The 14,836-nt window shown below is 48.3% G+C and overlaps 1 protein-coding gene across 1 annotated transcript in view; it reads left to right on the top strand.

The window, feature by feature from the left end:
- CLIP2 (CAP-Gly domain containing linker protein 2) overlaps positions 1 to 12,227 on the top strand; it is a gene marked incomplete at both ends in the record, with an annotated part of 44,026 nt that extends 31,799 nt beyond the window's left edge. The window contains 8 exons of the mRNA XM_079545263.1: positions 1,346 to 2,290; positions 5,173 to 5,230; positions 6,421 to 6,504; positions 7,279 to 7,435; positions 7,528 to 7,687; positions 8,296 to 8,481; positions 11,582 to 11,644; positions 12,216 to 12,227. Coding sequence (XP_079401389.1) covers positions 1,346 to 2,290; positions 5,173 to 5,230; positions 6,421 to 6,504; positions 7,279 to 7,435; positions 7,528 to 7,687; positions 8,296 to 8,481; positions 11,582 to 11,644; positions 12,216 to 12,227 — 1,665 coding nt within the window. The remainder of the gene's footprint in view (positions 1 to 1,345; positions 2,291 to 5,172; positions 5,231 to 6,420; positions 6,505 to 7,278; positions 7,436 to 7,527; positions 7,688 to 8,295; positions 8,482 to 11,581; positions 11,645 to 12,215) is intronic.
- Between the last annotated feature and the right edge of the window lie 2,609 nt (positions 12,228 to 14,836).

The following is a 14,836-nucleotide window of genomic DNA, read 5'->3' as shown; positions in this document are numbered from 1 at the left end:
CAGCTCCAGCCGTGGGAGCTGTGGTTCAAAATGAAAGAGCAGTGGTGAGGCCAAATGGGACAGCTCCAATCCTTGTCCAGCAATGTATGTACGCACTGCCCATGTGAACCTGCACCCAATCCTGAAAGAATCACACAATTGTTAAGGTTGGAAAAGACCTCTAAGATCGTCTCATCCAAATGTCCACCTAGCACCAACACTGCCCGCTAACCCGTGTCCCTTTCCTAAAACACTTCCAGGGATGGTGACTCCACCACCTCTCAGCAACATGTTCCAATGCCTAACCGCTCCTTCTGAGGGGAAGTTCTTCCTAATATCAGCTGCCAGATGTGGAAAGATCCTTCTCCTGCTGTTGGGTGGTGTAGGAAGTGGCCAGCTCACTGTGATGAGCCTGCTTCTCAGCAGTGGGTTTGTTAGAGTTGAAAACACAACTGTGAGGTTTTTCAAAAGGTTTCTAAACGGTTGGAGTGCCCCTTTGCCCAACTAAAAGCAAAACTGTCCAGTCCTCCTGGGCTGGCGGTTGTGGGGGATACGGCGAATGAAATGGAGTTATTTTGATACTGGGAAATTCAGTTGGTTTCCTTGTTTCTTCTGCTTTTTCCTAATATTTCAGCTGGTCATATCTCCTCTTCTACATCCATTGCCAGAGCACACCCAACTCCCCGTGACCAGCAGGCAGTTCTGCCCTCTTAAGTTGTGTTCATGTTGTATGGCACTGATCCACAGGCCTTATGCTCCCTGTTAACCATCATGAGATTTGTTGTCCCGCATCCTCTAGCCTTATTTTTACTTTCCTGACAAACTCTAACAAGTACTCACGCATAAAATCCCTTTTCCTTTTTACACCAGGGTAAGCAAATGACAAGCAGAGGTGGGGTCTGTAGGCCAAGGTTTGCTGAGCAAGAATGGAAACATTTTGCTTAATGCTGGTTTCAATGCTTGCGGTCTTCCTGCATGTGCAGTCACATTTCCTCTGTGCATCATCTGGCAAGGTGCCTGGTCTGGAAATATAATGGCCTTTCAGGACATTATTTTTTCATAAACTGCTGACGCTGCTCCCTAGCAAACTTAAAGGGTTTTGTCCAAGGTATGTATTTCTGTCTTGAAAATAAGTCGGCTCCTATTAGAAAAGCAAACTGGCCCAAAGATGTAGCTATCAGTTATCGGTGATAATTACCCTGGTGCAAAACTGTGCTCAGGTTGGAGGGTGCTGGGTGTCCTTCCCCTTTTATTTGAATTTTGACTAACGTACTTCGGATCTACTTCCACCGCAGCCCATTTCCTAAAGGGGTGGGTGCAGCAATGGGCAGTGGGTGCTGACTTTGTCTTCTCTGTCCCGTTGCAGCTGACCACGGTGGCGGAGCAGTCCCGGATCCTGCAGCTGGAGGAGGAGCTGAGCCTGCGGCGCAGCGAGGTGGATGAGCTGCGGCAGTGCTTGCGGAGCTCACACCAGGCAGAGACCCCCGAGCACAGCCTTGGCTTGCAGTCTGAGGCACTTCGTCTGCGGGATCAGCTGCTGTCTGCCAACAAGGAGCACCAGAAGGAGAGCAGCCAGCTGAAGGAGAAGTATGAGAAGACGTTAAAGAAGTACCAGCAGGAGATGGAGAAGCTGAAAGCTGTCAATGAGAAGTATTCGCAAGAAATCGTTGACTTAAAGCATAAGGTTCAGCAGGCCACCAATGAGAACATGGGACTGATGGACAACTGGAAGTCCAAGCTGGACACGTTAGCTTCTGACCACCAGAAGTCTCTGGAGGACCTCAAAGCCACACTGAACACAGGCCCTGACACCCAGCACAAGGAGATTGTGGAGCTGAAGGCGGTGGTGGAGAGCATCAAGATGGAGCACCAGCTTGAGCTGGAGAACCTGAAGGCAAAGCATGACATCGAGACGGCTGTTCACATAAAGGAGAAAGAGAGCCTCAAGCTGAAGCTGCAGGAGGCTGTGGATGAAGTGGAAAAAAGTAACAGCAACTGGAAAATGCAACTGGAAACCAAAAGCAATCAGCACCTTCTCGAGCTCCAGGACGTGAAGGACAAGTGTCGGGATGCTGAGCTGAGGGTGCATGAACTGGAGAAACTTCACAGCGAATACAAAGATCAGACACAAGCAATAGCTTTCTTGAAAGAGCAGATTTCTTTAGCTGAGAAGAAGATGTCGGACTATGAAACTCTACAGAAAACAGAAGCCCAGAACAAACAGGAGATCCACAGATTGCAGGAAAAAGTGCTTGTCTTAGAGAACAAGCTGCAGTCCATGGAAGCCTTACATCCTTCTCAGCATGCAAATGTATGACTTCTGGGTCATTTTGCTTAGTTGTTATCACTGTTAATAATTCTTCCTAGGAGTAGCACTCAGCTGCTGTCTTGTGCAGTTTGCTGAGGCTTCTGAGGTTTTACTTTCTGTTGATGATGCTTTTTCTGTGCTGCAGCTCCATTCGGGGACTTTCCATCCTTGAAAGCCATTACAGTGGTATAGAAAGTAAGAGTCAAAAGCAGGTGGGCCACATTTGGGTTCAAAGCTGTGTTAGTGTTGTGATAGCAGAACATGGCTGTTGTGGTTTGGCAGGGAGAGGTGCTCATTCTGAGAAAGCAGTGTCCTTAGCTGAAAAAGCATCATTTCTGCTGTGCATCTGTTGTTCTCTGAGGAGCTGCAACAGGCTTCAGGAGCAAGGTCCTCCAGGGGAAGGTGGAGGACAGGGTGAAAGAAGCATTGTGTGTGCTAAGGGAGAACATGGAGTATGATTTGAGAGCCTCAGCAGGGTTGAGCTGAGTGGAAAGCAAGCAGCGTGGCCTGATGGCATATTTGGGAGATGTTAGGAAATGCTGTAATTTATTGGGGTTGTAGTGGGAGAGCTGCTAGCAGGGTTCAGAGTGGCACCAGGCCAGGGAAATAAAATGCCTGATTGAATGAGAGTCCTGAGCCTCCCCCAGGAAGGCTAGGTAAAAGCAGTGGTACTGTGAAGTATGTGACTGACTCACAGGCTTTTCACTAGAGTGAAGCAGGGAGGTTGCCACCCATGGCCCTAGAGCAGGGTTTGTGTTTGCCTTTGGCATGAGAAATGAGCTAGCAGCCAACTTGAGCTTGTCCATGTGGGGATGAGGAAAAGGAAAATAAGCCATAAACTGTTCACATTTTGAGAACATTCATTTGAAATCTATTACCAGGAGATGTAGTCTGTTCCAGACCGAGGTGCCAATGAAGTGGATATAATGTCTGTGTTTAATTTGCCAGCATGAACAACCCCACTGAAATCATTTGTACCGCTAGGCAACAAAGTGAAGCCAATGAATTAGTGTTGGCCAAGTCGGAGCCTCATGCCTGCAGAAAGACTTCCTCCACTGAAGAGGAGGAAAAAAGGCTGAGGAGGGATCTGCAGCATTAATGGTCCTTCAAGGGTTGCTCAACATGTTTCCTCTAGTAAAGATGGTCATGAACAATAAGTACAGCTGTGGCCCTGGGAAAAGCGAGTTGTTATTACAGTGCATCGTATGTTATAGCCAAGATTTAAAAAAGAATGAATGTAAAAGAAACTTGAGGCTTGTTCCAGAGCCATTTAAATAAGTGAGAGGGCTCTGGGGATTTTATTGGTATTGGATTAGAACCAGGAAGTCTTGAAGTAATTATTTTTAAGTGTGTGTCGATTAAAATCAGGAAAACTTGGGAAGAAATCCATTGATGAAAGCCTTTGAGTGTCATAGAATAAATTCTATCTTAAAACAGCTAATTTAATGTGACTGTAGCTATCCAAATATTTTGAGCAAACCAATGTCTCATGACTGTGAACGTGCCTTCTTTCCTATGTCTCCAAGTGAGAACAGAGCAGTTAAATAGTTTTCTGTGCCAGAAATGCATCAGGCAACGTGTTTCCCCTTCAGGTGTGCTCCTGCTTCTATTCAAGCTGGGTCCTGCAGTGTGCATGAGCTGCTGGGGCTTTCAGCAGTGGTGGCTGCAGCAATTGCTCAGTCTGAACACTGTGTCCTAAAGTCCCACCAGAGGCTGCTGGATGGGAGGAGGCTTCAAGTGCTGAACTGTAGCCTCTGCAATGGAAAACATTTTTATTATTTACTTGTTTGTTAGTAAGCAGGTAGAAGTCAAAGGCTGGTAGTTGCACGGTGCCAAATTGGGCAGGTAATGAAATTTCATGCTATAGCTTACCTGAATCTGCCTTGAGATGAAGCCTGAAATCTGGGAAGTGGATGTTTGGCAACTGTGTGCAGCTCAATGGTGTTGTAGGGGAGAAATTACCCTGGCTGGGGCAGAAGTGAAGTCTCCTGGGTTGGGATGGATTTTCCCTTGTTAGGGGGTTGTGCAATGGCCACCCTCTCTCCAGGGTGTTTGGGATTCCCTTGGAATCTCCTGGCCATTTGCACTGAGTCTGGAGAGATGAACTATAGGATTTTGTGGGAAAAGAAAGGAAAAGGTGAGAGGGGATGCATGTGAGAGGATTTCCATCTGTATGAGAGCCCATGCTTCTGTTGGGTACCATGCAGCAGGTACAAGTGCAACTGTGTCACTTGGCACACACTGCCCAAGGGCAGCCTCTCCATGCTAATACTGCTGTGGATGCTGTCCATGTGTAGGCTGGGCACAGTTTGATGCCATTTGTCTGGCTTCCATTTGAGACTGTCGTGTCTCAAGAAGACTGACAGTCTGTGCTCTTCCTGAGGTCTGCACTGTTTTAATTGTACTCATTAATGCTTCAGGCACATTGTTTCTCTTGGTGATCCTATGGAACTATGCCTGTGCTGTTCCCATGTGGGGTACCTGGGGGTAGTGCTGTGTTATTCCAAGTTGTCATCTTTAATAAGTGTATTTGCACCCAGTGGAAGTGTTTGCCATTCTCTAAGCCTCACGAGGTTACAGATGAGATGGAGATCTTTGTACATTTTTCTGAACAGGGGCAGTCTTGAGGTGTTGATGAGAACACATGAACAGCCATCCCAAAGGGTGTGCTTTATGGAGTGGTGCTGGATCAGGAGACCTCTGGTAGTACCCAAGTGGAGAAGCAACTCCACAAAAGTTTGCTTTCCTCTTGGAAGACTGCAAAGCATCCAGACTTGGGTGCAATCCCACTTCTGCTGCTTGGATGGGGCTTTGTGGTTGTTGGTTTTGCTTTGAGTCTTTGAGTTGAGGGCTGTTTAATATCTCATATTCTACATTTATTTCAGATGATTGATACTAATGATATTTCAGAAGAGAAGATAAGGATGAAGCAGACCATGGAAGGTAGGTCATGAAGCATTCCAGCAACTCACGTGCTGTCCCTTCCTCTGCTGTTCTGCTCTTGCAGGCACAGCTACATGAAAGGAGCCTGAGAAGTCATGTTTTTCTTTTTTTTCTTTCTTTCTTTTTTCTTTTTTTTTTTTTTTGCTAGATAGCATTTGCTGTCTGCCCCCTCTAATGTAGAGGTGGTGGTTTTCATTTTTTGTTGTGCACTCACCATAAAGGCGGTGCAGGATGGGGACAGATCTGGGGAAATGGGCTCGCTCCATCCCACCCTTATGTTACAGAGGTAAAACGTGGACACTGAGCATACTGTGCTTCTATAAGGTCATTGCTCATGGTAGATATTTTTATTAAGCTTGCTATACATCATATCCATCCTTTGAATAAAGCCCAGAATTTATGCACTTGGGAAGTTTATATGATGTCGCTTGAAAGCTGAATTGCTTTTAGCCTCCCTGACCAAAAGGGTGAGCTGTGACTCCCAGTCCCAGCAACGACAGAGCTGCACGATTGCACCTGAATGACCCAGACAGACTCTGGGTCTCTCTTCCTCTTGAGAAGGATGTCCTTGAGTTTGGTCCTTTGTGGAGAATTTGGGGCTGATCTGAGACGCCTGAGATCCTTCCTGATCACCCCTTTTCTTGTTCATTCCTACAAAACTCAGGTTTCTTCATTCTTTCTTAGGGTTTATTGGTCTGTTTTTAGCAGAAAAGCCTTGCCAGATGACCAAGACTTGTCACTTCCATTTTCAAATGGTATTTGGTTTATAGTTATATCTGTTTCTCAATTATTCATCTCTAAGGAGTCTGTTTTCTGCAAATCCCTTTTTAAAGCCCTTCTGAGGATGCAGCAATCTAAAAGGAGATCACTGGGACTTTTCCAGGAACTTAGATTTTGCTCAGAGCTTCATTACCCTTTATTTTTGCTTTCTTAAACCTGTATCGTTGGCTTCCTAGCTGTGTAACCTGCCTCCTCATGCCTCCTAGTGCTGAGTGGTGGTGAGGTGCAAGGTGAAGAATGTGTGTTACCCCTCTGCTGCTGCTTCTCTGCTGATGTGGATTTGCCTCTGGTGCCCATCACACCCCATTTATGGCACTCTGAACCCTAACCCTAGATTCAACACCTTCCTGATTTGCACAGAAGGTTTTCCAGGCTTCTAATCCTTGTCTTTTCTTTTCATCTCACTGGAGACCTTCAAGACAAACTGAGTAAAAGAGACAAAGAGGTGTCATCACTGGTGTCCCAGACCGAAGCCCTAAGGGCCCAAGTAAGTGGTAAGTTTCCCTAATCCAGTGCAGGTGGGAACAAGGTGCTTCTTTGCTCATCTTTCATCTTTCTGTTGAATAAGAGCCCAGGTGCTCAAAGACAGGTGTAAAACATGTAAAAACATGTAAAGAAAATGTGTAAAGACATGTAAAACATGGCACTGTCTGTCAGTGGGTGCTGCTGGTAAAAATTTGAGAGTTCTAGTCCAAGAGAACACATGATAGAATCACAGAATGGATCAGGTTGGAGGGGACTTTAGAGATCATCTGCTTCCAACCCTCTGCATGGGCTGGTTGCAAGCCCTATCCAGCTTGGCCTTGAATGGCTCCAGGGATGAGGAACCCACAACCTCTCTGGGCAACCTGTGCCAGCACCTTGCGGATCTCTGAGTAAAACATTTATTCCTAACATGTAACCTAAATCTCCCCTCTTTTATTTTACAGCCATTCCTCATTGTCCTGTCTCACATTGTGTAAAAAGTCAGTCTCCCTCCTGCTTTGTAAGCTCCCTTCAAGTACTGGAAGGCTGCAATGAGGTCTCCCCAGAGCCTTCTTTTCTGTAGAAGGCATTTGCATGAGCAAGGAGGGGTATGGGCTCACTGGAGGAAACAGACAAACAAATGGAGCTTGGTGTGATGTTCCTGAAATCTTCCCTTAAACGGGGCCAGATCCAGAGCTTACCAGCCCTGTGTTTTTAAGACTGAGAACTGGGAAAGGCGAAAGTAGAAGTAATTAAAGGACTAAGCAACTTTTCTTCCCCCTTGTATCCTCTGCTTCTCCTAGCTTTGGAAAACAAATGCAAAACCACGGAAAAGAAGGCAGATACGGTGTTAAAAGAAAAGAAGAGGCTGGAAGGGGAGCTGGAAGCCTTGACCAGGAAAACACACGATGCGTCGGGGCAGCTGGTCCTGATCAGCCAGGAGCTCCTCAAGAAGGAAAGGTCAGTGTGCAGGACGTGTGTGTGCTCACAGTGCTGTAACCACCATTAACCCCAGCTGGAATGTCCTCGTCTCTTGTTGCTGTTGCTTCCAGGAGCCTGAATGAGCTCAGAGCACTGCTGCTGGAGGCAAACCGGCACTCACCTGGGCCTGAGCGTGATCTGAGCCGGGAGGTGCACAAGGCCGAGTGGCGGCTGAAGGAACAGAAGCTCAAAGATGACATCAAAGGGCTGCGAGAGAAACTGGTTGTGCTGGTGAGAGCCTCAGAGCCCCTCCTGGCCTTGGATGTGAGGTTGGAGGGCTCTGTGCTATGCTGTAGGGCTCACGCCCGTCGCTTCTGCTTCAAACCACGATGATTGCGTTCATAAAATCGTTAAGGCTGGAAAAGACCACTAAGATTATTTAGTCCATTTGCTATTGAGCATCTGATGGGAGCTTCCCTGACGGTGCCTGGTGTAGCAGCACCCTGTTAAGCAGTAAAATATGCGTCCATCCTCCCCCACTGCTACCCTGTTCCCAGAGATCTCAGATCCATGGCTAACTAGGGCTAAAACTGTTGGGAGAAACTGGAGGGCCGTCAGTTCCCCTCGCTGCTTATTCCTATGTCGTAAGATGCGTAAAACAATGTTCTCTAATTCCTATGTACTTCAGTGTCCTCCAGTGGTTGAAATGTGAATAACATTTGCAGTGTTGGGAACAGGTTGGAGCTGTGCTGGTTGTTTGATGCCATAGAGCTGTGCTCTGGCCCCATCTACTGTTGAAACCAAAACACAGTTCTATTGAGTTACTGCAGATTTGTACTCAGTTTCCTCAATGATGGGTTCTAATGCAAAACATCCCTGTTTCCACTCTGTTACACAAGGACAAGGAGAAGGCAGTGACAGACCAGAGGCGGTTCTCCCTGATCGACCCCTCGTCGGAGTCGGAGCTGATCCGGCTGCAGCACCGCCTGGTCAGCACTGAGGATGTGCTGCGCAACGCCCTGGAGCAGGGCCACCAGATGGAGAAGCTCATGGAAGCCATGAGGCTTTCCTCGGAGAAAACACAGGTAGAGCACACAGATGTCTGTTGCCCAGGTCACTCATCTGTTCCGATGTAGATTTCTTGTGAATTCTTCTTTCTTCTCAGAAGAGAAATATTTCTTGCTCTTGGATTTAAAAACAAAATAAAACACAAGCTGTTAGTGGGATAATTCTTAACTGATTTATAATGTCCTTTAGAATCATTTTTACAGTGTGAAAGTTGATCCTTTCTGCCATCTCTGCTCTTTGAGAGGGCTTTTTCTTGCTCTCCTTAAGCACAAACTTCAGAAGCGACTGGGAAAACATTCTTTATTTCTCCTATGAACTCCTGGAGGCAGGAGTACCTGATCTAAGTATGCTGCTGTACCACAGTGTTCCCACTCAAGTTGCTCTCTTCTCTTCCCAATTTATTCTAGTATACCTGTGTTTCTTCTCAGAAGGCAAAACTGCTGTTGTTGTCTTGCACCTTTCCTTGTGAAAATGAGGGCTGCAAATAAATGAGCTCTTCATGTTTGGCCTTTTCTACCACATACCTGAGGTGTTTAAGTCCTGACTGATTCCTCCAGTGCAGTGACCTGCCCCTTGTGCCAAGCTTTTAGCTTTGTAGGCTAAGAGAATGGCTTGGGTTGTGAGGGACCTTAAAGATGGACTCGTGTCCTCTTTCACTCTAGTTGTATTTTCTCATCTGCTATCAGGTGATGGCTCAGGTGCTTCTCTGATACTTGCTCACTTAAGTTCTGAGCTCAAAAATGTCTTTTTTTTTTTGCAGTATTAAGTGACAGTTCATGTTAAGATGGACACAGAGTAGTACACACAAGCTGGTGGACAAGGACAAGGGGCAGAGTTTTACCCAGTGCAAGTGTAGATATGTTGTGCTAGGTAATTTGGGGGTGCTGTGTCTTATTCTCTCACTGCCTTTGTACAGTTTGCACATGCTCCAAAGGGCCCTTTGCATTGCATGGAGGCAGGCAGGGGGATGCAAGGTTAAAAGTGCAGTTCTGAGAGCAGTGCTGTCTCAGCTGAACATCAAGCTGGTGCTGACATTTCCTTCCATCCTGCAGTGCTGTCTGCTGGTACCAGACAGGATAGCTGTGGTGATGACAAATTTGTGGCAGTCCAGGACATGCCATAATACTGTCAAGGCCCCCAGAGTGACTTCTGCTCCTGCTGTTAATTGCTGTGTGTTAAATGAAAATGCATCGTGACAGCCTTGGCTGTTGTAAGCTATGGGAGGAGTGGGGAAAGTTATTCTGTTTGCTTTAATGCTAAGTCCCCTGAGACCAGGAAATCCTCCTTTCCACCTTCCTGGCTCCAGGGGTGGTGCAGGTGGTGATTATTTCTTCCCCAGCTGTAGAAAATAACCTTAAAGTGAATTGGAACGGACTTCATGAGGTCAGCTAATCTATCCTTGGCATTCCTGTGATACCTTCATGCTAAGGTAATCCTTGAGATACGACAGGATAGCATTATGCCTTCAATTACAAACTGCAGTACCGAGAGACAGGGAGAGGATTAGGAGGGAATTGGGCTTCACACTTCCATTGATGTCAGGTTTATGAAGTGCCCAAGTTACGAGGAAGTCTGGATCAAAGCTCTCAGGTTTCAGCATGATGTCTGCTTGTCCTTTTGCCTATGAAGGGGAGCTGTTAACAGGGATTTTGGGCTGAGCCTGAGGATGTTGCTGGCCTAAAGAGCTCCAGGTGCAATACTTCTGGAATCAGTAATGCTTCTTGAGGAGCCATGTTTCCGCTGTAGCCCATTCTGCAGTGCCTTCTGACCTCCTGTCTCCTCTCTGACAGCAGCTGCTGCCCAGGGATCTGGCTTGGCATTGTTTGCAGAGCCTTCACTGTGTGCTTGAGGAGGAAATCTCTAATTACCACGAGCTGCTGCTGCTCTCCCTTTGCAGGCTTAGTCAGCCCCTGCGCTCTGCAGCCCTTGATGTGCATGGCTGGCCTTGCTATTAGGCAAGGAGACTCAGGAGCTGGGGGAGCATAATGGCACCGTATGTCTTTGTCTCGTTGTCTTGTAGTTGCTGCCTCGCTGTGCAGCTGCAAAGTACTTGTCCTATAATAGAAGAAGAGGGTCTTTCTGTCTTGGGAGACCCTGATCTCCCAGCTTTGCAGGAAATGACAAGGATTTGGCACTGAGACCTTTCCTCAGAATGTATGCTGTGATTGCTCTGGGAGTCTATTTAATTTCAAGTGAATTACACCACTTTGTATTCATTATTGTGAGCATGCACTGAGATCAAATTTCCAACCTGATTCCTGGCACCCCGGCTGCTCTGTGTACAGATGGGTGTTCTGGGAGCCAGGTAGGAGATGCTGGCATGCACAACATGTGCACTGCTTTGGCTATGGGTGCAGCAGCCTAGGGCCAAGTCAGCACAGTGGCTTTATTCCTCCATCCATCCAGGCAAGACTCAAGAAGGACATTCAGTGGGGGTTCCTAAGTGATGCATTTAAGCCTGGCAGTCTTGTCTCTCCCCATAACTTCTGGTTTTGCTGTCACCAGCAATCCACCAACAACAGTGAATCTGATTACTGAGACCCAAACAACTGACATGTGGCATGCTGTGACTTCAAGCTGCAGCTTTCTCCTCTTGTTTGTGCAGGTTGTACTGTCATTCGGAAGCTGAAGGGCTCCATATTATCCCTGCTGAAGTAACATTATAAATGTTTAAAGTTCTTGGGCTTTCTAAAGATAGAACAGCCTGTCCTGTCTGCCAGGCTTGTCCCCAGGGATGGGAAATGGGGAATGGCGATGTCCTTTTTGCTGCGGTGATGTTCCCTGTGCTGAGCTGTCTGCAGCTAAAGCTGCCCTTGGCTCACAGTTTGTTTACCAGGATTTAAGGGTCAGAAGTGAAGAGTTGTTCTGTGTCCGTGTAGGAGCTCAGGGGATGTTTTATAGCTGGGAAGGATGTAATCCCTAATGTGGGGGCTGGGCCAGGATGCAGGGATCAGGAAGTTTCTTGCCAAAAATGATGTGATATTTTTGCTTTCCTCTTTCCTTGCATGGAGTGGCCACTGAGTGTTGTTGGCCAAGGGAGAAGGCAAACCTACCTCAGTCCTTGCAGGCAAGCACCGGTGTCCCTCTTCAGTAAGCACTGTCTGTTCTCTATTGCAGCCTGTTGGAAATTCTGGGTCTGCTAATGGGATTCACCAGCAGGATAAATCCCACAAGCAAGAGGTAAGTTACGAGCACAACGTTGTTTAAAATGGTGACTGTGACTTTCTTGCTTGCTTTGCTGGGGGCAGAATTTGGGTGGGGACAGCTCTGCCAACACAGCAAGTTGCACCAGTGGAGAGAACTCTACACTATTACAATCTCTGGAAGTCACCAGGAGGATGCTCCTTGGTGTGCCTCCCACCAGCAGCAGGCACTTGCTCTGGGGGGAAGCAGCTGGGAGTTTGTCCTCTGTCTCCTGGGTCGGTTGCCTGTGTGACTTCTGGCAGGATGAGCCAGGACCTGCTCAGTCTCAGATCTGCCACCCCCTTCACAGAGTGGCTTTCCTGGGCCGTGCCATCCTGCTCTCTCCTGCTGTTCATAATGCAGGATAAGGTCTGAAGCCTCAAACTTCACCCGCCCCTCAGGGGAGCCTGAGGAAACAGCACTATGGCTTGCTGGGCAGTGCAGTGGGTCAGGACACAGAAAGCCTGGATTCCCAGTCCTGGCAGCCCACTCTGCAGCTCAGTTTCCCTTTCTGTCAAAAGACCTCAGTGCTTGCCCTCATTTTTGCTAATCGAGTCTTTTCTTCCAGGAGAAGCTCTGATAGAGAAGAGGTGAAGATGATCATTTCATGCCGGTATCAGCTCCTGTGCACAGTCAGGAAAAACAATACCACATCTGGCTTTAGCACCTCCAAAAGACTAGACACAGTATTTTCACTTTAAAGAAGGACAATGTTCATAGTGTACTAACGGATGTAATCGGGACAATCCTGGAGCCCAGTTTTCCAAGGTAGCTGTTGTTCCAGGAGGGAGCAGGAAGATCTCTCTGGGTTTGGTTTCTTACCTGTATTGGTTTGGACTGTGGAATTTGTGTTGCTTGAGCTGCCCTTGTCCTACCAGCAGTCTGAACGATGGCTGCACCCTATGGTAGCTGAGGTGTCACTGAGTCCCAGCAGCCCCACAGGAGCTGCAAAGGGATTTGCTTATGGTGTTGAACGCTGAAGCATGTCCTGAGGCTGCACGCTGCCCACATGGTCTGTCCCTTCCCTCCCACTCACCCCAAAGGCCTGCACAGTGCAACCTGCTGGGCTGGTGGCTCACTGGGACGCGTAGGCTGAGGGAGATGGGGTGTGCGTGTTTCCTTCCCTGCCTTGTAGAAGACATATCTGGTTGTGCAGCATGGAGGCTTCACTTGGTACTTGTAGCACAGTGTGTCATGCGAGATGGTCTGATTTCAGAGGGTTATTTATTTTGTTTCTCACCCGCTGCAGTTTGGGGAAGGAGTGGTGGTGTGTCCCTGTGGAGCAGCAGGCAGGGCTGCTCTTCTGATCCACTGCATCTGTACGGGGGGGGAAGGGGGGGCTTCAGAGCACCAGACCCAGACAGCAGCTCACTGCTGGGAGCACTCATGCAGTAGGGGCTGTCTGCATTTGATGGCTACAGAAATCCTGTGTGTGAACACGAGCAATTGGAGCAGAAGGAATCCAAGGCGAGAGCCCACACGGCTCTCATGTCTGTGCACGGCAATGCAGGCTCAGGCAAGCACCCAAATTTGCATCTGGAATCCCGAGTGCTCAGAGCAGCAGGTGGGTGCTGCCGTGCCCTGCTGTGGCTGTGGTGCAGGCAGGCAAAGGAAGCACACAGTTTGCTTGGTTGATTGTTCCTTCTGTTGGAGGCTTTGCTCTTCTCTCCATCTTTGCACCAGAGCTCCCGGGGACTTCAGGGTGTAAGTAAGGGGAGAATGTGTTCTTAAAGCTGTGAGGCAGCACCCCATGAAGTCCAGTTCAGATTCACTGTTGGATGCTACAGTGAAAACAGGAGGAAATAACAGCAGTCACTTACCAGGCTTCCCCTGGTTGCCTGAACCCTCCAGTTCTCAGTTGTTCTCCTGATACGATGGGGCTCCTGTGAAAGAGGACAAGGCAGAAAAGGGCGCTGGGAGAGATCTGAGCCAGGCTATAGGCAGATGAATATCACTGCATGTCAACTTTTTGCCCTCATTTCCTATGAAATTGTGCAATTTTTGTTAGCGGGTTGCCAGATTGATGTAATGCTGGACCTTGCTCACTGGTTGCAGGGTTGATGAGTTCTTCTGTTCAAAGGGAGCAGGAGAGGAGAAAGAGGTGACTTCAGGGAGTGCAACAGGTCAGCAAACACAGCTGTCTGGCTTAAGGAAGAGTGTGGGATCCATTAGCTGGAAATGATGCTGGTGGGATCCCATCCTGCCTGGTGGAAGCGTTTAATCAGTTCTTACTACCTGGAAGAAGCACTGGGACTTTCCAGGGGACCAAAATCCTGGTTGGTGTATTCAGTTGCTCAGGAAAATCCCAGTGACAGCATTCCTTGTTCCAGCTTGCAACAGCCAACACCTCAGTGCTGTTCCTCAGAATTCAGGGTTGGTGTTCCCCAAAGTTCTCCTGAAGTCCCTGCAGCAGCTCCTGGTGCAGGTGGGCGAGCTCCATTCCTTTGTTACTTATATTTTCCTTGATTGGTTTTTTAGTGACTTCCTCTATAGGTGAAACATCGTTTGAGTTTTCCTCTTCCCTCTTTGAACTCTTGCTGTGTGCAGGGCAGGATCCCCAGGAGTGGTTATGGGGAGCATGCTCCATTAATTCATAGCTGCTGCAACTTCTCCAAGGCAGCAGCAGGTGGGGCAGAGGTGGCCTAAAGTGAATGCTGCTGGTCTTCCCTGGCTGTATGTAGCTGTGCTGCTCCATGCACTCAAACCAGGAGGTGGGGACTCTCCTGGCCATGCTGACATGGGCAGCAGGGTGTAACTTGGTCCTCGTGTGCAGGTCTGTGGGAGCTGCTCGCTGGGCACAGGACGTGCTGTCACACATCTGGGTTCCACCTGAGCACTCAGAGGTGGCTGGGGCTGAGGTGGGACCTCTGCTGGGATCCCCAGGGACAGGCAGACTCCAAACCAGGGACACGCTGGGAAAGGGCAAGGAGGACGTTCCCCAGCCCCTCTATTTATTTGTAAGTTTAATTGCTATTTTTGCCTATATGTGGTGGTGTATAAAGTATTTCACAATATTCGGTCTTACTGGCTTCGTTCTTTGGGGGAGATGTCCAAGGGCATCGCAGCACGGACGCACCCATCCCTTGGTGGTGGCCAGGGACCAGCCCTGTTTGTGCCTTTACTCCATCTCCAGCCCCGAGGGCGGTGCGGGGGCTGCGTCCCGCCTCGCTCCCACCCTGCTGAGTGATG

Source organism: Tetrao urogallus (assembly GCF_951394365.1).
Source record: "Tetrao urogallus genome assembly, chromosome: 20".
Lineage (NCBI taxonomy): Eukaryota > Metazoa > Chordata > Aves > Galliformes > Phasianidae > Tetrao > Tetrao urogallus.
Note: the sequence above shows the minus strand (reverse complement) of the source record. Positions and strands in the feature narration are given on the sequence as shown.